The 21,827-nt window shown below is 35.3% G+C and overlaps 1 protein-coding gene across 4 annotated transcripts in view; it reads right to left on the bottom strand.

Moving 5' to 3' along the window:
- Nucleotides 1-931: 931 nt before the first annotated feature.
- The window catches only part of NELL1 (neural EGFL like 1), an 865,453-nt gene continuing 844,557 nt past the window's right edge, over nucleotides 932-21,827 (bottom strand). For all 4 annotated transcript variants that reach the window (XM_068554539.1, XM_068554541.1, XM_068554540.1 and 1 more), the window contains 3 exons: nucleotides 5,371-5,547; nucleotides 2,855-3,079; nucleotides 932-1,346 (listed from right to left, as the gene is read on the bottom strand). In XM_068554539.1, coding sequence (XP_068410640.1) covers nucleotides 1,296-1,346; nucleotides 2,855-3,079; nucleotides 5,371-5,547 — 453 coding nt within the window. In that variant the 3' untranslated portion in view covers nucleotides 932-1,295. The remainder of the gene's footprint in view (nucleotides 1,347-2,854; nucleotides 3,080-5,370; nucleotides 5,548-21,827) is intronic.

The raw sequence follows: 21,827 nt of genomic DNA, 5'->3' as shown, positions 1-21,827 counted from the left end.
TTTAGCATGACTGACTTAACAACTTAGGTCTTTGTCTTGATTTTGTGAACAAAATTTCATGAACCAACTTGATTCAGAACAATGATGAATTCAGGAGACTTAGGTATTACAAACCACTAAGATGTGGTTCACTTGAAAACTACAACTGTTTTAATTCTCAGCTCAGATATAATGTCATTTGCACATTTTATTCATTTTATGTAACTCAATAACTGCCATCTCTTAAAAATATGGTAGTGGCTCAAATGAAAACATTCACTGTTCTAAAATAACTACTGAGCATACAAACAGCTTTCTTAAAAGCGTATCCTCTACCATATGTGATGTGGCATGATTTAGTAGAAAATATCATTGGACAGGCATCAGGAGACCTGGTTATCAATCCCAATGTGTTATAAATCAACTAGATCTGAACAAATTGGTTGACTGGGATACATTAATTTACTCTAATGTAGGAATAACACCATGCACCTCTCCTATAGTGACAACTTGTATTAAAAAGCATGGCAGTCCCTCATAAGTAAGTATCAAATACTATATAAAACCGATGCAAGGATACTTTCTCTTTCAATGCCAGAAAAGTCTGCAAGCATTGCTGCTTCTAAATTGTGGCTTAAGATTTTGTTTCTTTTGTTTGTAAGAGGGAGGAGAAAGTTCCTTTTCAAATAATTATTTATGTTTGTGGTCTTTCCCCTCTTTAACATATCATAATTGCTCTCAGCTTGCATAAGCTGAACGAGTGGGTATCTAGGTGTGTTCAACAGTTTGAAATGTAAGTAAGATGCAGTTAGGCTCTACGTACACATATTAATACATTTCACAGGAATCTCAATACTAAGTATTCAGTGGATGGGACAAAAATCACAACAGGCAACTTTATTTGTAGAATTTGATCCAAAAATCCAGAAAAAATAAACAAAAGGAGCTGGGTCTCTATTATGTTTGTTAGTACACAAAATAAACAAAAAAATACATCAACATTTACCATGAGATCATTTAAATGTGTCTGCAAATGATCTGATAAGGGAAACGTGATTTACAACATGGGAAACTTTTTTTTTTTTTTTTAAACAGCCATAAACTTAAATGCACTGCACTGTAGGTCACCTAGACTAGGTTAGCAAGAATGAGCAATGTGGTAGGTCCAAAAGGCAACCCCCAAACACCTTCCTTCAGTGGAAACTTTGGTAATTGTCTGTGGTTAAAAACAAAAAACACCAACTCCTGTTCTTCATCATGTTGGATGGTTATTTTGTCCATTTTTCTCCCGTGATGATGAGTCCATTTTAAATACTTCAATTATTATGAAGACACTCCAAATCCACAGAACAGCAGACACTTCCATTCTGTGCATCAAGACACAAGCATTAGCCAGTGAGACATAGAATATAAATCAATATGTACTGTCCACCTTTATATTCAAAATGACCATCTACGTATTGAGACCAACTCCATGAATGCTATAAAAAAATTACTAGAAAAATGCCAGAGTAGGAGTTGAAAGAAAGGAAAGACTTATGAGACCCTTCAGGGTCTCTCTTGTTGGCTACTGCTGGCAGTGCAACTTCATACACCCCTGTCTGAGCTCAGACCATGTTTGTTTGAGACTCCTCTGTATTTCCAAGTTGTTTGTTTACACAACTTATTCACTGGACTTACTCTAAATGAGATTCTTTCCAAAAATAACCCCCTGAAAGATAAATTGCCATTAATAATACTAGTCAAAAGTACCAAAAGAGCCTGAAAATAACTCCAAAATGGCTTACAGAAAGGTGGGCATATTAGGGGTAAATATAGACTATCTCATGGTGACTGTGAAGGGGATGGTACCTATCAATTTTGGGGACTTCTTCATGAAAAATCAATTACATGTATTAATGTAAATATACCTTTATAATCCTCCTAAATGAATCTCAAACCTAATCTCAGAGAAATAATACTAAATAACATAGGTCTCCACATCTGGTCATTGTGTCTGATGGGGCTGAAGGTACAATGGGACCATGACTCTTGTTATATGAAGCTTGATGTCCTTTTTGTATTGGGGCTGCATTTTAAGATGGTACTTTTCAGGAAAGAGAAAAGAATCCACATTTAAAAGCATAAAAAGACAAGTTGGGATCCTTCCACTGATGCCTGAAGCTGAGCCAGGGTTTGATAGAATTGAATGGACTAATATTTTTAACATGCTTAATCATGGGAATCTTAAGCAGATGTTTCGGCAGAAATTTGACCCTGCCTAACCCTTGCTTCAAGTTGACTACAGTCATAGCTCTTCATAAGCTTTGAAGGTAGGAAGGGGTCAGTTATTAATTTTAATGACATATGAGGATGCCTCATGGGAACTCCTCCAAAAAGATAGGAAAATAATCACAATGAATTAAATCGCGCAGCCAGAGCTTCAAGTCCCTGCGTTAGGTACTGTGATAATTAAACAAAGCAAAAAACTTCATAGATTTATAGAACACTTTCTTCTAACACTGGCAGTTTCATGAAAGAGCTTATAAAAATTTCTAGGATGAAAAAAGATTTTTTTTTTTTTTAACTTTTTAATATGCAGGTCAAAATAGCTTAAATCAGCCATAATTGGGCCTAGTGCAATTGTTTAAATCCTGTATTTTAAAAGGCAAAAGAGAGTATTTTATTCCATGGTCATCATTTGGAATTTGCCTTAATACATGGTCCAGCTACAATCCATTCAGACAGATTAACCTCTGGTGAGAAGCAAATGCCTGCCTGTGTTTCCACCATGCCCCTTGGAAACCTGTGCATTCAGAAACATCAGGAGTGGACCTCCGGCAGGTGTTCTCTGGCAATGGTTCAAGGCCTGGTTATCCTCAGGACACCCGATTACCTTGCATTTGCAGGTTGTGCAGGGAGATCCAGTCATTGTCCACACTGAGCCGCTAAGCCTAGAGAGGCCATAGCTGTCCAGGCAAGTTTTTCTGATGTCATAGGCGATGTTATCAGCCAGGCAGGGGTCACTGACACAGCGGGGACAACATTCCCCTTCCAAGAGGGTTGTGTACTCACAGCTCAAACTGGGGCAAGTGAGCGGCCAGCAATCTACCTCTCCTTCCTGTGGAGAGAAAGCCAAAATGCTTCATCATTGACCTTACGCACAATCCTGTTGCCAAAGTCCCAGAGGGGGAAATTCTCAGGAATCTCCATCCCTGTCCGCACTAACTGTTGCTACTTTAGCATCATTATGGGTATGATGTGTTTCCTCCTTGAAGAACAAATACAGACATCACCTCCTCCAGGGTGCTTTTGCTGACTGTCTATACTGTAGCCATGGAAAGAGTTCGGTCCCATCTCTGTGTGCCAATGGCAACCCATAATTATTTTTATCGTGAGACTTATCATAATTATCAATACAATTCCAGATTACGTTTTGAGCTTTCAGGCTTTGGGCTTGTTCCTTTATCTCCCTGATGCTTAGCACAGTTCTGGTCAATAAATGTTAAGCAAATGAACAAATAGATGATAAGGTACTGAGCTAGTGTGTAAAGAGAAATCTATTTCTCTTAAGGTTAAAGAGGAACTTAAACCACTGTACTATTTCAATAACAACATGCACTGAGTTGCTTATATTGGATTTAAAATTGAGGTTGGGCAATATCAGGAGAACAATTTCATATTGGTTTTGAATGTAATGTCTGGCTAGTGACACATCCCTAATATGTAGTAAGGTGTTACAGTTCAGACAGAACCTCCAAGTATTCCAGAATGTGGCCACTGTGGCTCCACTGAGCTGCACATAGTAGAGACTACTACCTATGTACCCTCTTCCGTTATCATGGCACTCATTATAATTTATGTAAACGAATGCCTAATTATTCAGTCAGGTTCACAAGACTATGGCCTTTGGTCAGCTTCATGATAGACCATGTCTGTCATGCTCATTGTTATATCATCCAGAGTCTGGCACACGCAAACTATTGATACTTATTAAATATAACCCACTTTATTCTCAAGTCATTATTAAGTTACATTCAGCAGCTTCAGTTCTCCCAGGAAATAATAACCTTAGGGTCTGGGGATGAGAGAGGATACTCTTTTGAAATTCTATGAAAATATCATGTCTAAAATTAATACCAGTTTTTCTGAGTGCCTGATGATTGGCTTCTTCAAAGAGAAATGTAATTTTCCAGACTGATATGGAACCTAATTCTATAGTTGTGTTGGGTTTGTCTATTCTTGAATGGGAGATGTAAAAATGGCTATGATTTGAATATATCTGAGTTATACTCCTCAGTATTAGGAGTGATTAAGAAAGATTTGTTTCTATTAAGATTATCTGCACATTCGCCAGGTGACTTTAGAAAATCCAATAGAAACTTACAGCCAAATTTTTCTGAATGCCTGTTTTTATACAGTATCCATAGACTGAATCATTAATTTTAGCAAATGTTAAATTATGGAACACAGCTAACAGTTTCCATTACAAGTTGACTTAGTTATGACTTAGCTCCACTGGCTGTAATTACCTCAGAGATGGAACATCATATTCACTATGATAATGTGTCTTAACAGTCTTTGCAACATTAGACATCTTTGTTTGTGTTATATAATTTTAAACAGAAAGAACCAGGTCCAGAAATTAAGGTTTTCCTCTGGACTTTCTCAAACCTGATTATATCATTAGTATCCCCATATTAAGATACAAAATAACGTTCGTTTTTCTACATTAAGGTTTAGCACCGGAAACAAATTTTTCAATCTAGGAAATATGAACAATAGTAACTATTGTGCACTAAGTACCTTCTATGTGTCAAGTACTACACTTGCCTTTCACATAACTCTGATCTTCACAACAGCCCTGCAAAATAGGTGCCCATCGACTTGTGTACACTGAAGGAAAGAATGATCAAGTAAAATGTTAGGACTTGCTCAAGTTAATTACACACATCTTGCATGTGGGAGAACCAGGACTGTCTCTATGACCTAGAATCAATATCCATCCCTGATATTTCTACTATGTTCTGCTATCTCTGATATTGAAACCTTTAATGGTAATGTCCCAAGAAATGAAAGATTTGGCTCTGTAAGAACTACAAGTCCCCATCAAGTCTTTGAAAGCTTTCTATCATGTGGGGAATTTTATTGATCTGGAGTGGCTAAAAAGTAGCAACTGTAAACTAACTTGGACCAAATCTGTGCTATAAATGTCCTTTCTATCTTACATGGTGTTTTAAATAGTAGAATATGAATGTCTTCTGGAAGAACATATGCCCCGTAATTAGCCACAGGACCCACAACTCCCTGCACAGTATCACAAATCGCAGGAAACTAAAGCCCACAGGCAACTGAGCTCGTAAACCCCTCCAGAATATAAAGGATAACACACTCTAAAGGAAGCCAACATACCAGACACCGGCACTGCTGGCAGCTGTGAGTCCAGTTGTCTCCACTACGATAGAGCTTGTGTCCATTTTGATCTAAACATTGACTTGTGACCCTGGTGTCACACTCTGGGCAACAGAAAAGGTCAACGCTTGGATTCTGGCAATCACAAGCTGTCCGCCGGCAGAATATCTTTCCATCCTGTTTAGAAATGAGGTTAAGGAGGTTTCATCATTAGGGAAACGATAAGCTGCCCTATGGAAACCAAATCTTATAAACACTACAGAGCACATAGGAAAGATTTCTAGTCAAAGTGCTCCCCTGGCCACCTCCCATTTTGCTCGAAACAGATGCACACATGTATACTCACATATACACACCCTGCCTTTCCCTGACCTTGCTTGCAGGGCAGCCCAAGTAAACATGGAGACACTTCTAAGTTGCAAACAGAAGTCAATATGTTCTTTGAAACTTTTCTTCTAAATGTTTCTTAAAAATCATATTTCTAAGTAACATTATAACTAAGCAGCTAAAAATGCATAAATAATCAAGCACTCATTTGAGTGGAAAATCATGCTGCTGTACTTTTCCCAGTTCACAATGAACAACCTAATACATTCAAATGCATTCATCTAATTTTATCTCTGGCTCAACTCTGGGAGGAAGTCTGACTATACCCTTTTTACAGAAGAATTAACTGAGGCCCAGAGAGGCTAAAAGACTTATCTAGTAACACAGAGGTAGCAATTCTCTAAGCACCACCACCAGATGTTCTGGTTTCGAAATAATTTTTCTTCTACAAGATAGCTTTTAGGTTGTTTATTACAAGGAGCTACAATAAGGTGTCACTTCCCACCTTGAGGCAGTTCCCCAAATTATAGGCAGAGCACAATTTCTGGAATAATGGCCTTGAACACTCAGAAGGGATTGAAGGTCAACAGCACTCAAACATTAAGACAGAACATTTTGCAGTGTTTCTCATTTATATGTCTGTTGCTCACAGTAACTTCTCATCTCAGACAATGAAGAGCTAAAAATTTAAGGTGAGACATATGGCCACCTTTTATGGTTATAACTGCTTTGCCGAATATTTACAAAACCAGAGAATCTCAGGGCCAGAATACATCTTAGAGGACACATAACCAAACTTTCTGACCTATACTTGATTAGTCTAGAGCAACCATATTCGAAAGTCATCAAGCCTGTGCTTAAAGCTCTCCAGTCTTGAAGAACTCACCATTATGGAAGGTATTCTAATTATGCAACTCTGTACCTTTCTGAATGTTAAAAATTGTACTTTTTCTTGCCCATCTTCATTGATCCTTGTTTATACCCTTGGTAATCATAGAACTCCCCATCCCTTCTATCACATTTTTACTCTTCATTCTTAGAAGAGAGCTCTTATGTCTCCTCTGAATCATCTCATCTCTAGATTAAACCTCTAATTTTTTGACCACTTCCAATAGTTTTGAATCTTTTCACTGTTGTTGTTGTCACTTTCTTTTTTAAATTTGTTTTTATTTTTAAATATTTTATTTTTTAATATTTTTATTGAAATATACTGGATTTACAAAGTTGTATTATTTTTAGCTGTACAGCTAAGTGATTGTTATGCATACATGTAGGTATATATTTGTTTGTTTTTTTTTACATTTTCTTCCATTATAGGTTATTACAAGATATTGAGTATAGTTTCCTGTGCTATACAGTTGGTCCTTCTTGGTTATCTATTTTATATATAGTAATGTGTATATTTTAATCCCTAACTCCTACTTCATCCCGCCATTTCCCCTTTTGTAACCATAAATTGGTTTTCTATGTCTGTGGGTCTATTTCTGTTTTGTAAATAAGTTCATTTTATCATTTTTTAGATTCCATACATAAGTGATATCATATCTTTCTCTGTCTCACTTACTTCACTTAGTATGATAATCTCTAGGTCCATCTATGTTGCTGCAAATGGCATTATCTCATTCATTTTTTATGGCTGAGTAATATCGCATTGTATATATGTACCACATCTTTATCCATTCCTCCATTGATGGACATTTAGGTTGCTTCCATGTCTTGGCTATTGTAAATAGTGCTGCGATGAATATTGGGGTGCATGTAACTTTATGAAGTATGGCTTTCTCCAGATATATGCCCAGGAGTGGGATTGCTGGATCGTATGGTAGTTCCATTTTTAGTTTTGTAAGGAACCTTCATAGTGTTCTCCATGGTGGTTGTACCAAGTTACATTCCCACCAACAGTGTAGGAGGGTTCCCCTTTCTCCACACACTCTCTAGCATTTATTGTTTGTAGACTTTTTGATGATGGCCATTCTGACCAGTGTGTGGTGATACCTCATTGTAGATTTGATTTGCATTTCTCTGATAATTAGTGATGTTGAGTATCTTTTCATGGCTTTTTGGCCATCTGTATGTCTTCTTTGGAGAAATGTCCATTTAGCTCTTTTGCCTATTTTTGATTGGGTTGTTGTTTGTTTTTCACATAGAGCTGCATGAGCTGTTTTTATATTTTGGAGATAAATCCCTTGTCGGTCACCTTGTTTGCAAATAATTTCTCCCATTCTGTGGGTTGTCTTTTCATCTTGTTTATGGTTTCCTTTGCTGTGCAAAAGCTTTTAAGTTTAACTAGGTACCATTTGTTTATTTTTGTTTTTATTTTCATTACTCTAGGAGGTAGATCCTAAAAGATATTGTTGCAATTTATGTCAGAGACTGTTCTGCCTATATTTTCCTCTAAGAGTTTTATAGTGTCCGACTTTACACTTAGGTCTTTAATACATTTTGAGTTTATTTTTGTGAAAGGTATGAGACAATGTTCTAATTTCATTCTTTTACATGTAGCTGTCCAGTTTTCCCAGCACCACTTATTGTAGAGACTGTCTTTTCTCCATTGTATATTCTTGCCTCCTTTATTGTAGATTAACTGACCATCGGTGCATAGGTTTATTTCTGGGCTTCCTATACTGTTTCATTAATCTATATTTCTCTTTTTGTGCCACTACCATACTGTTTTGATTGCTGTAGCTTTGTAGTATAGTCTGAAGTCAGGGAGCCTGATTTCCTCCAGCTCTGTTTTTCTTAGGATTGCTTTGGCTATTCAGGGTCTTTTTGTGTTTTCATACAAATTTTAAAAGTTTTTGTTCTAGTTCTGTGAAAAATGCCATTGGTAATTTGATAGGGATTGCACTGAATCTGTAGATCACCTTGGGTAGTATAGTCATTTTCACAATATTGATTCTTCCAATCCAAGAACATGGTATATCTTTTCATCTGTTTGTGTCACTTTCTATTTCTTTCATCAGCATCTTATAGTTTTCAGAGTACAAGTCTTTTGCCTCCTTAGGTAGGTTTATTCCTAGGTAGTTAATACTTTTATTTATTTATTTACTTTTTTAATAGTTTTAAATTTATTTATTTATTTATTTATTTATGGCTGTGTTGGGTCTTCGTTTCTGTGCGAGGGCTTTCTCTAGTTGTGGCGAGTGGGGACCACTCTTCATCGTGGTGCGTGGGCCTCTCACTATCGCGGCCTCTTGTTGCGGAGCACAGGCTCCAGACACGCAGGCTCAGTAGTTGTGGCTCACGGACCTAGTTGCTCCACGGCATGTGGGATCCTCCCAGACCAGGGCTCGATCCCGTGTCCCCTGCATCGGCAGGCAGATTCTCAACCACTGCGCCACCAGGGAAGCCCCCAGTTAATACTTTTAGATGCAATGGTAAATGGAATTGTTTCCTTAATTTGTCTTTCTGAACTTCTGTTGTTAGTATATAGAAATACAAGAGATTTCTGTGTATTACTTTTCTATTCTGCAACTTTACCAAATTCAAAGATGAGCTCTAGTGGTTTACATAGAATTTTCTATGTATAGTATGATGTCATCTGCAAACAATGACAGTTTTACATCTTTTCCATTTTGGATTTTTCTCTCTCTTTTTCATCTCTAATTGCATGGCTAGGACTTCCAAAACTATGTTGAATAAAAATGGTGAGAGTGGGCATCCTTGTCTTGTTCCTGATTTTAGAGGAAATACTTTCTGCTTTTCACCATTGAGAATGATGTCAGCTGTGGGTTTGTCATGTATGGCCTTTATTATGTTGAGGAAAGTTCCCTCTATGACCACTTTCTGGAGAGTTTTTTTTTTTTTTTATCATAAATAGTATTAAATTTTGTCAAAAGCGTTTTCTGCATCTATTGAGATGATCATATGGTTTTTATTCTTCAGTTTGTTGATGTGGTGTATCACACTGATTGATTTGTAGATATTGAAGAATCCTTGCATCCCTGGGATAAATACCACTTGATCATGGTGTATGACCCTCTTAATGTATTGTTGGATTCGGCTGGCTAGTACTTTGTTGAGTATTTTTGCATTTATGTTCATCAGTGATATTGGCCTGTAATTTTCCTTTTTGTGGTATCTTTGTCTGGTTTTGGTATCAGAGTGATAGGGGTCTCATAGAATGAGCTTGGGGGTATTCCTTCCTCTGCAAATTTATGGTAGAGTTTCAGAAGAACAGGTGTTAATTCTTCCCTAAATGTTTGATAGAATTTGTATTCTTCCCTAAATGTTTGATAGAATTTGTCTGTGAATACATCTGGTCCTGGACTTTTGTTTGTTGGGAATTCTTTAATCACAGTTTCAAGTTCAGTGCTTGTGGTTGGTCTGTTCATATTTTCTATCTCTTCTTGGTTCACACTTGGGAGATTGTACCTTTCTAAGAATTTGTCCATTTTTTCCAGGTTGTCCATTTATTGGCATATAGTTGCTTGTGGAGTCTCTTATGATCATTTGTATTTCTGTGGTGTCTGTTTTAACTTCTCCTTTTTCATTTCTAATTCTATTGATTTGAGCCCTTTCCCTTTTTTCTTGATGAGTCTGGCTAAAGGTTTATCAATTTTGTTTATCTTTCAAAGAGCCAGCTTTTAGTTTCATTGATCTTTTCCATTGTTTTCTTCACCTCTATTTCATTTATTTCTGCTCTGATCTTATGATTTCTTTGCTTCTACTAACTTTCACTTTCGTTTGTTCTTCTTTCTGTACTTGCTTTAGGTGTAAGGTTAGGTTGTTTGAGATTTTTCTTGTTTCCTGAGGTAAGATTGTGTTGCTATAAACTTCCCTCTTAGATCTGTTTTTGCTGCATCCTATAGGTTTTGGATCGTCGTGTTTTCATTGTCATTTTTCTCTAGGTATTTTTTGATTTCCTCTTTGATTTCTTCAGTGATCCACTGGTTGCTTCGTAACGTATTTTTTAGCCTCCGTGTGTTTGTGCTTTTTACAGTATTTTTCCTGTATTTGATTTCTAATCTCATGGCATCATGGTTAGAAAAGATGCTTGATATGATGCCAATTTTCTTAAATTTTACCGAGGCTTAATTTGTGGCCCAAGATGTGATCTAACCTGGAGAACGTTCCATGTACACTTGAGAGGAAAGTGTATTCTTCTGCTTTCAGATGGAATGTTCTATAAATTAAGTCCATCTGGTCTAATGTGTCATTTAAGGCCTGTGTTCCCTTATTGATTTTCTGTCTGGATGACCTGTCCATTGATGCAAGTGGGATGTTAAAGTCCCTCACTATTATTGTGTTACTGTCAATTATCCATTTATGTCTGTAAACATTTGCCTTATGTATATTGAGGTGCTCCTATGTTGGGTGCACATATATTCACAATTGTTTTATCTTCTTCTTGGATTGATCCCTTGGTCAATATGTAGTATCCTTCTTTGTCTCTTGTAACAGTCCTTATTTTACAGTCTATTTTGTCTGATATGAGTATTGCTACTCCAGCTTTCTTTTGATTTCCGTTTGCATGGAATACCTTTTTCCATCCCTTCATTCACTGCCACCTTCTTCAGCAGTTTTGAGTATTTCCAATAATTGTTATCATCATCTACCATCAATTTAACATTTATTTCATGTCATACATTGTGCCAACTCTTTTATATGCACTGTCACATTTAATACTGATTATTCAGTGGAATAGAAATTTTTATCTCCATTTCTCAAATGAGGTAGCTGAATTAGAGAGCTGAATATAATTCCTCAGTAATGGTCTGACCAACACAAAATGAAGTGAGACTCATGGTCACCTTGTTTTAAGTACTGTACTTTTATAAATGCAGCCTGATTTCAATATTTACTTCCTTACTTACTTTGGTTATGTCATAGTGTTGACCTCTATTAGGTTAATGAAGACTAAAACCTCATTAAGCCCTACTGTGTCTTGTGTGGTTAGTTGTTTGGAAGTGTAAAACTTGGTGTTTACCCATATTGTATTTCACCTTGTTAGATCCATTTCATTTCTCTGGCCTGTCACAATGTTTTCTAAATGCTGTGTCTGTCATTCATCTTAGTTTGTCCTCCTTCAGTTTAGTGACATCTGCAAACTTGATGGGCCTGCCCTTAGGGTCTTCATCTACTTTATGGATAACAATGTTGAATAGGACAGCGCTTGCTGAGATATGTTTACTGCCAGCTAAAGTGGAAATCTTTAAATGCTTTACATTCTTTATGGAGACATGCTGGCTACATACGTAATGAAGTAACAGGTTAAAAAATGCTTTACCTCAAATGGTGTGCATCAACTCTATTACTAGGAGAAATGACAAGAAATCAGTGTTCAAAATATTAGGGGATGAAAGATTATATGTATATAAATGCATACACATACATACATATGCATATGTACATATATGTATACAAACATACGTATGTTTGCACATATTTATAGAGAGAGCAAGCAAGAGACTCTAGTTAAGCAGATGAACTGCGTCAGGGAATTCAGCTAGTCTGGACAAAGGAGTGTCCAGGTCCTAGGAGTTTTTCAACAATAGACCTTCAGCTTATAGCTCATATACCATGATTTTAACTCACTAATATATTTGGCTTATATAACCATACCCCAAATGACTCCCCTATGGATTTAACAGAAGCTAAGAAAAATGATAGCTATGACATGAAAACATTTGGTCAGCTCAGCTGACCACAATATTACTCTCCCCAAGTATAGAAGGACCAGGTCTTAGGAACCCACATAGCTATTCATGAACAACATCAAAACACAGGGATAGAGTCTTCTGGAAGCAGGTACTGTTCAACAGGCAATGAGACCCAATCAGAATGTCAAGTTTCTCTGTGTGTGCTGTTCAAAAGAATGAATAAGAATAAGTGAATAGCCACCAGGGTTAGTTCAAAATAATTTCACATCTCATCAATTATGTGAGAATGCCAAATAGGCCCCTCTTAGACTTTAACAGGCTTCAGAACAATAGCCATGTTCACACTGGCTTTTGAATTACAGGTTAACTGTCAAGAAAATTATTTTCCACTTTTACTGGGAAATAATTGTCATACATCATTGTATAAGTTTAAGGAGTTGCAGCAGAGTGGTGTTTGACTTGCATATATTGTGAAAGGATTACCACAATTGCTTCAGCTAACATCCATTTCCTTATATAGATAAGAAAGAAAAAAGTGAAAACAAAAAGAGGTGCAAAAGTTCTCCTTTGATGTTAACTATTAGGATTTACTCTCTTAATAACTTCCCTATATATTAGACAGCACTGTTAGCTCTAGTTGTCATGCTGTACATTACATCCCTAGTGCTTACTTGTCTTACAGAAGTTTGTACCTTTTGACCACCTTCTTTCAATCCCCCACCCACCCTCTACTTCTACAAGTCTGATCTCTTTTTCTATGTTTTTGCTTGTTTGTTTGTTTGTTGGGCTTTTTTGATCCCACCTCTAACTGAAATCATACAGTATTTGTCTTTCTCTGTCTGATTTATTTTACTTACCATAATGCCATTAAGGTCCATCCATGTTGTTGCAAATGGTAGGATTTCCTCATTTTTTTTCTGGCTGAATAATATTGTATTGTAAATATATACCACAACTTCTTCATCCACTCATCCATCTATGAACACTTAGGTTGTTTCTGTGTCTTAGCTATTGTAAATAATGCTGCTATGAACATGTGGGTGTAGATATCATTTTGGGTTAGTGTTTTCATTTCCTTTGGATATATTCCCAGTAGTAAAACTGCTGGATCATAGGGTAATTTTATTACGTTTTTTTTAGGATCCTCCATAATGTTTTCCACAGTGGTCATACGAATTTTCAATCCCACTAACGGTGCACAAGGGTTCCCTTTCCTCCACATTCAAGCCAGTATTTGTTATCTCTTGTCTGTTTGATGATGGCCATTTGAACAGGCATGAGGTGATACCTCTTTGTGGTTTTAATGTGCATTTTCTTAATGACTAGTGATGCTGAGCATATTTTGATGTACCTGTGGCTTTTCATATATCTTCTTCTGAGAAATGTCTATGCAGGTCCTTAATGCATATTTAGTTGTGTTATTTGTTTTTATGCTATTGAGTTGTATGAGTTCTTTATATATCTTAACCCCTTGTCAGATAGATGGTTTGCAAATATTTTTCCCATTCCATAGGTTGTATTTTCATTTTGAGGATGGTTTCTTTTGCTGTCCAGAAGTTTTTAGCTTGATGTAGTCCAAACTGTTTATTTTTAAAATTTTGTTGCTTGTGCTTTAGGTGTCATATAAAAAAATCATTACCATGACAAGGAGCTTTATTCCTATTTTTTCTTCTAAGTGTTTCATGGTTTAAGGTCTTACATTTAAATCTTTAATCCATTTTGAATTTTTGTGAATGGTGTAAAATAGTGGTGCAGTTTTATTTTTACATATGATTGTTCAATTATCCCTGCAGCATTCATTGAAGAGATGTTTTTTTTCCTCCATTGAGTGTTCTTGGCTCCCTTGTCAAGTATTAGTTGACCATATGTGCTTGGTTTTATTTCTGAGCTCTTGATCCTGTTCCATTGGTTCATTTGTCTGTTTTTATGCTCGTGTAATACTCTTTTGATGATGATAGCTTAATAGTATAGCTTGAAATGAGAAAGTGTGATGCCAACTGCTTTGCTCTTCTTTCTCAGTATTTCTTTGTTATTTGGATCTTCTGAGGTTCCATATAAATTTTAGGAGTATTTTTTCCACTTTTGTAAAAACTGCCATTGAAATCTTGATAGGGATTGCATTAAATCTACAGATGTCTTTTGGTAGTATTGACATTTTAAAAATATTAATTCTTCCAATTCATGAATATGGGATATGTTTCCATTTATTAGTATCTTATTTAATTTCTTTCATCAGTGTCTTGTAGATTTCAGAGTAGAGATCTTTCACCACCTTAGGTAAATTCATTCCTAAGTATTTTATTGTTTTTGATGCTATTGTAAATGGGATCAATATCTTTCTTTTTCAGAAAATTCATTGTTAGTATATAGAAACATGACTGATTTTTGTATGTTAATTTTGTATCTTGCAAATTTACTGAATTTTTTTATTAGATCTAATAGATTTTGGTTGAGTCTTAGGATTTTCTCTATACAAAATCATGTCATCTGCAAATAGAGACAATTGTACTCCTCCCTTTCCAGTTCTGATACCTATTATTGCTTTTTTACCCTGACTTCTCTAGCTAGAACTTCTAGCACCATGTTGATAGGAAGGGTGAGAGTGAGCACCCTTGTCTTGTTGCTGATCTTAGAGGAAAAGCTTTCAACATTTTAACATCGAGTATGATGTTAGCTGGGGGCTTATGTCATATATGGCCTTTATTATGTTGAGGCATGTTCCTTCCATGCCTAATTTGCTAAGAGTTTTTATTATGAAAAAGAGATGTTGAATTTTGTCAAAAGCTTTTCTGCATCTATTGAGATGTTCATATGGGTCTTTAATTATATTAAGGTGATGTATCACATTGATTGATTTGCCTATGTTGAGCCATCCTGGTATCCAAGGGATAATCCCACGTGGTTCCTTTAATGTGCTGCCAAACTTGGTTTGCTAGTATTTTATTGAGAATTTTTGCATATATACACATCAGGGATATTGGCCTATAGTTTTCTTTTCTACTAGGGTCCTGTCCTGGTTTTGTTAAAAGGAAAATGCTGGCCTTGTAAAAAGATTTAGGCAGTGTTCCCTCTTCTTCAATTTTTTTGGGGAAGAGTTTGAGAAGGATGGGTGTTAATTATTCTTTCCTTATTTCATTCCTTCCTTCCTTCATTCTTTCTCTATTTTAATTGAATCATAGTTGATTTACATTTTATTAATTTCAGGTGTACAATAGATTCAATATTTTTATAGATTATACTCCATGAAAGACATTATAAAATACTGGCTATATTCCCTTTGTTGTACAATATATCCTTGTATCTTATTTATTTTACAAATAGTTTTTAACTCTTAACCCCTTACCCCTATCTTGCCCCTCCCCTCTTCCTTCTTCCTACTGGTAACCACTGGTTTGTTGTCTATATCTGAGTCTTTCTGTTGTTGTTGTTGTTATATTCATTCATTTGCTTTATTTTTTAGATTCCACATATGTTATAACATACCATCTTTCTCTGACTTATTGCACTAAGCATAATGCCCTCTAGGTCCATCCATGTTGTTACAAATGGCAAAATTTCATTCTTTTTTATGGCTGAGCAATATTCCATTGTATGTGTGCTTGTGTGTATATGTATGTGTGTGTCTGTATATACCACATTTTCTTTATCCATTCATTTGTTGATGGAAACCTAGGTTGCTTCCATATCTTGGCTAGTGTAAGTAATGCTGCTGTGAACATTGGGATGCATGTATCTTTTCAAATTAGTGTTTTCATTTTCATTAGATATATACCCAGGAGTGGAATTGCTGGTCATATGGTAGTTATATTTTTCGTTTTTTGAGGCCCCTCCACACAGTTTTCCACAGTGGCTGCACCAATTTACATTCCCACCAACAGGATACTAGGTTTTCCCTTTCCTCCACATCCTCACCAACATGTTATTGTGGTCTATTTGATGATACCCATCCTGACAGGTGTGAGGTAATATCTCCTTGTGGTTTTGATTTGCATTTCTCTGATTAGAGATATTGAGTATCTTTTCATGTGCCTGTTGGCCATCTGTACGTCTTCTTTGAAAAAATGTCTGTTCAGGTCCTCTGATGTTTTTTAATTGGGTTGTTTGTTTTTCTGATATTGAGTTGTATGAGCAGTTTATATATTTATATATTTTGGATATTAACCCATCATCAGGTATATAATTTGCAAATATATCTCCCATTCTGTAGGCAGTCTTTTCTTTTTGTTGATGGTTTTCTTTGCTGTACAAAAGATTTTAACTTTAATTAGGTACGATTTGTATGTTGGTTTTGTTGTTGTTGTTGTTTGTTTGTTTGTTTTGCTTTTGTTTCCTTTGCCTGAGTTGAGACATGCAAAAAAATATTGCTACACTTTATGTCAAAGAGTTTTCAGCCTATGTTTTCCTCTAGGAGTTATGTGGTTTCAGGTCTTACATTTAGATCTTTAATCTATTTTGTGTTTATTTTTCTCTATGGTGTAAAGAAATGTTCATTATTTTCATGTAGCTGTCCAGTCTTCTCAGCACCACTTCTTGAAGAGACTGTCTTCTCCCCATTGTATATTCTTCCCTCTTTTGTTGTAGGTTAATTGATCATAAGTGTGTGAATTTATTTCTGGGCTCTCTATTCTGGTCCATTGATCTATATGTCTGTTTTTGTGCCAGTACTATACTCTTTTGAATACTGTAGCTTCACAGTATAGTCTATAGCCAGGGAGCATGATACCTCCAATTCTGTTCTTTTTTCTCAAAGTTCTATTCTTTTTCTCAAGAGTGCCTTGACTATTCAGGGTCTTTTGTGGTTCCAAATCAATGTTAGGATTATATGTCATGGAGTATTTTTATAGAGATTGCATTAAAGCTGTAGATTGCTTTGAGTAATATGGACATCTTAACAATATTAACACATTATTGCCTGGGAGATTTTTGCAGAAACTAACACCTGTGGCTGGCAATTTGTGATATAAGTGAATATTGAAACACCTCAAAATCAAACAGCATTTGAGCAAATATCAAAAACTTTTTTTTGCACTTACTGTATTTATTTGAAACTTTGTACATGTCTTACTAAACCATTCTAATATTTTGTTAGAGTGCTATAGGAAGTATATAGCAGGTACCTCTCTGCAGGGGAACAGAGCATCTATTGCAAATATACCATGTCTCACTGCGCTTTCCCCTGGAAAAGCAGAGTCTACACTTTCTGGTAGCATTTTTTTTTTTAGTCCTGTGGGTATTATTTCCTCTAGAATATGTTCTTTTATTTTACCTGATAGTTGACAAGGTGGATCTTTGTGGGGGGTTCTTTTATAAACTCCACAAGAAGGACCAAGTGCAGGGCTACCACTACATTCACCAGAATGGTCAGTTACCCATACTCTAGCTACTGCTAACAAAAATTGCTTGTAAGTCATTTTATTCTGTGCATTAAGGCTACAATAAATTTTAAATGCATTGAATAAACTGCAATTATTCAGAAACCCACTTTCTATTACCATTTTTGTGTTTTCTGGAGGATATTGAAGTTTGCCAGATATTGATTGAATCAATCAACTCCTTTCATATATTTATTATATACTAATATAAAAGTGGGCTTAGTTATGCAATAGCCAGTCCTCCTGTCTTCCTTTCCTGTAGATGCTGTGGAGGTGTCATGAATAGTTGTCACTATGTAGACTAGCCACTTGTCTTTCCATATAAGAAGAATCACTACTCCCTTCTGTAAGAATGTCATTTCTCCTCGTTGCAGATTTTCGGATTTCTCCTTTAATTGGTTTGGTAGACCCTGATTCTCTCTTATAGTCCCACAAACTCTGGTATTGTTTTTCAACAATATTTCAGATGTGGACACACTGTTGTAATAATTGTCTTGGTAAATATGGTGCCATGAACCCAGATAAGGTTGTAGGATTGATAATATTGTTTCTTGCAGTTTCTTTCCTTCACCTGTATAAATTTCAAGGTTGCATATGTATCCAGTTTCACTTTCACTAACCATCCTGACCAAAATTCCATATTTTGTAAGTTTTCTGGGATTATAGGTTTTGAATCTGAGTCGTCCTCTCCACTTTATCATTGCCTCTGCAAGTGATGGCTCTTGTTTGGGTATATAGATCAATTGAAATTTTGGTAGAAAATAATCCAAAAGAGGTTTAACTTTTGAAATTCTGTCTGCAGGAAGTGGAGTTTCTGAGTTATCATTAAAGTGAAGAAATGTCATTATTTGTTCAAACCTTCTTCTCATCATAATCTTTGGTAAGATAGATGTTTCAGTAAGAATCAGTTGACCAATATTCTTTCCAGTGTGACTTTCTTATCTGTCCCATCAAAATTATTAATCTAAGAAACCTCTTCATGTCACTATTGGTTACATCAGTCCATTTTAAAGCCTTATCATACTTTTTATATGATTTTTCATTCTGTTGGTGATACAAGTTTGTTTGAGAAGCTACCAACTCGAAAAAGTTGTAACTGAAAATTAATTCTGTTATTTCACTAACACTTTGTGGGTTATTACATTCAACAGTTACACCTGACATACCTGTGAAGTCTTCTAATTTTCATGAAATGTTGTCTTCAATACACTCTAGAAGCAAAGGAACATTCTCCAGAACCGTGAGTTTCATTTTCACTTTCCATATCAGAATCAATCACTGAGGTTTTTTCATCTTTTTGTTGGTCTAATATTCACATTGTCTGAATCAGAACTATATTCTGAAGAACTGTCATCTTCTGTGACACTAGTATTTATGTCACTCAAATAATCAGAGAAAGTATCTGCATAAAATTTACTGAAAAATTCTTCTTCAAAGTTTCGTGATGTGTCATTTTTGAAAATTTTACGGTAATAAAGTGGCGTTTATAATATACACAAGGTAGGTTGGAACAAAAACCTAACGGAGCAAAATATGAATGATAATGACAACCATAAGTTGTATAATGAACCCTTGATCAATTTTAAGCTGTAACAACTTTGCACGGTAATGTGAATTGTATCACCCTCTAAAGAACTTATTGACACGTCTCTGGTCAACAAATTGTTAATTCTTTCAATCCAAGAACAAGAGATATCTTTTCATTTTTCTGTATCATCTTCAATTCCTTTATCAATGTCTCATAGTTTTCAGAGTATTGGTCTTTCACCTCCTTGGTTAAGTTTATTTTAGGTAGTTTATTCTTTTTGATGTGACTAAACAGGATTGCTTTCTTGATCTCTCTATTAATTCATTCTTAGTGTATACAGAGCAACAGATTTCTGTATATTAATTTTGTATCCTGCACATATACTGAATTCATTTATTAGTTTAAATAATTTTTTGGCTGAGACTTTAGGATTTTTTAATGTAGTATCACTTCATCTGCAAATAGTGGCAGTTTTACTTCTTCTTCCCTTCCAATTTGGATGTCTTTTATTTCATTTCCTTATCTGATTGCTGTGTCTAGGACTTCCATTACTATGTTAAATAGAAATGGTGAATGTGGGCATCCTTATCTTGTTTCTGATTTCAGAGAAAAACTTTAAATTCTTCACCATTGAGTATGATGTTAACTGTGGGTTAGTCATAAATGGTCCTTATTTTTGTAAGCTATGTTTCCTGTTTACCAACATTGATGAGAGTTTTTGTCATGAATGGATGTTGAATTTTGTCAAATGCTTTTTATGTGTCTACTGAGATGATCATGTGATAAAAAGAAATTTTTTTATCACTTCTTTTGTTAATGAAGTGTATAACATTCATTTTGCAAATAATGGACCATTGTTGCATCCCTGAAATAAATCCCACTTGATCATGGTGTGGATCCTTTTTATATATTGTTAAATTTGGTTTGCTAATATATTGTTGAATTTTTGCATCTATATTTATCAGAGATATTGGTCTGTAATTTTCTTTTTTTGTAGTGTCTGTATGGTTTTGGTATCAGGGTAATGCTGACCTGTAGAATGAATTTGTGAATGTTCCCTCCTCTTCAATTTTTGAAATAGTTTGAGAACGATAGGTATTATCTCTTTATATTTTTGGGAGAATTCCCCTGTGAAGCCATCCAGTCCTGGACTTCTGTTTGCTGGGAGGTTTTTTATTATTATTAATTCAATTTCACTACTAGTACTCATTCTATGCAGATTGCCTATTTCTTCGTGATCCAGTCTTGGAAGGTTGTATGTTTCAGAAATTTTTCCATTTCTTCTGGGTATTCAGATTTGATGGCATATAACTGCTCATAGTATTCGCTTATGATTTTTTTGTATCTCTGTAATATTCGTTGTTAATTTCTCCTCATTCATTTCTTATTCTGTTTACTTGGGTCCTATTGTTTTTCTTGATGAGTCTGGCTAAAGAATTTTCAATTTTATCTTTTAAAAATCCAGCTGTTTAATCTTTTCTATTTTCTTCTGGTCTCTATTTCCTCTCTGATATTATTTCATCTTTTCTGCTGACTTTGGGATTTATGTGTTCTTTTTCTAATTCCTTTAGGTGGTACGTTAGGTTGTTTGAGACTTTTTCTTATTTCTTGAGGTAGGCCTGTATTGTTATAAACTTCTTCCCTCTTAGAACTCCTTTTGTTGGATTTCATAGATTTTTTAAAAGTTGTGTTTCCATTTTCATTTGTCTCCAGGTATTTTCTGATCTCCCCTTTGGGTTCTTCATTGACCCTTTTTTTTTTTTTTTTTTAGTAGCATGTTGATTAGTCTCCATGTGTTTGTGTTTTTCCCATTTTTTTCTTCCTATAATTGATTTCCAGTTTTATACCATTGTGGTCAGAAAAAAATGCTTGATATAATTTCTATCCTGTTAAATTTGTTGAGACCAGGTTTGTGGCTTAGCATGTGATCTATCCTGGAGAATGTTCCATGTGCACTGGTATAGAATGTATATTCTAATATTTGGGGTAGGAATGTCTTGTAGATATATATTCAGTCCAACTGGTCTAATGTGTCATTTAAGACAGTGGTTTCCTTATTGATTTTCTGAATGGATTACCTGTCCATTGATGTAAGTGGGGTGTTAACGTTCCCAAGTATTCTATTACTGTCAATTTCTACCTTTATGTATGTTAATATTTCCTTTATATATTTAGGTACCCATATATTAGGTGCATATATGTTAATGAGTGTTATGTCCTCTTCTTTTATTGATCCCTTTATCACTGTATAATTCTCTTCTTTGTCTTTTGTTATAGCCTTTGTTTTAAAATCTACTTTGTTTAATCTGATTATTGCTACCCCAGCTTTCTTGTCATTTTCATTTGTATGAAATGTCTTTTATAATCCCCTCACTTTTAGTCTTTATGCATCTTTAGCTCTGAGGTGAGTGTCTTGTAAGGGGCATTTAGACTGGTCTTGTTCTTTTTTATCCAATCAGACACCCTATATCCTTCATTGGAGCATTTAGTCAATTGACATTTAAAGTGAATATTGAGGGGTATGTACTTATTCCATTTTGTTACTTGTTTTCTAGTTGGTTTTTGTAGTTCTTCTCTATTCTTTTCATCTTCTTTTAGTGTCTCCCCTTGTGGTTTGATGATTTTCTT

The sequence above is a fragment of the Eschrichtius robustus genome, chromosome 11 (assembly GCF_028021215.1).
Source record: "Eschrichtius robustus isolate mEscRob2 chromosome 11, mEscRob2.pri, whole genome shotgun sequence".
Lineage (NCBI taxonomy): Eukaryota > Metazoa > Chordata > Mammalia > Artiodactyla > Eschrichtiidae > Eschrichtius > Eschrichtius robustus.
Note: the sequence above shows the minus strand (reverse complement) of the source record. Positions and strands in the feature narration are given on the sequence as shown.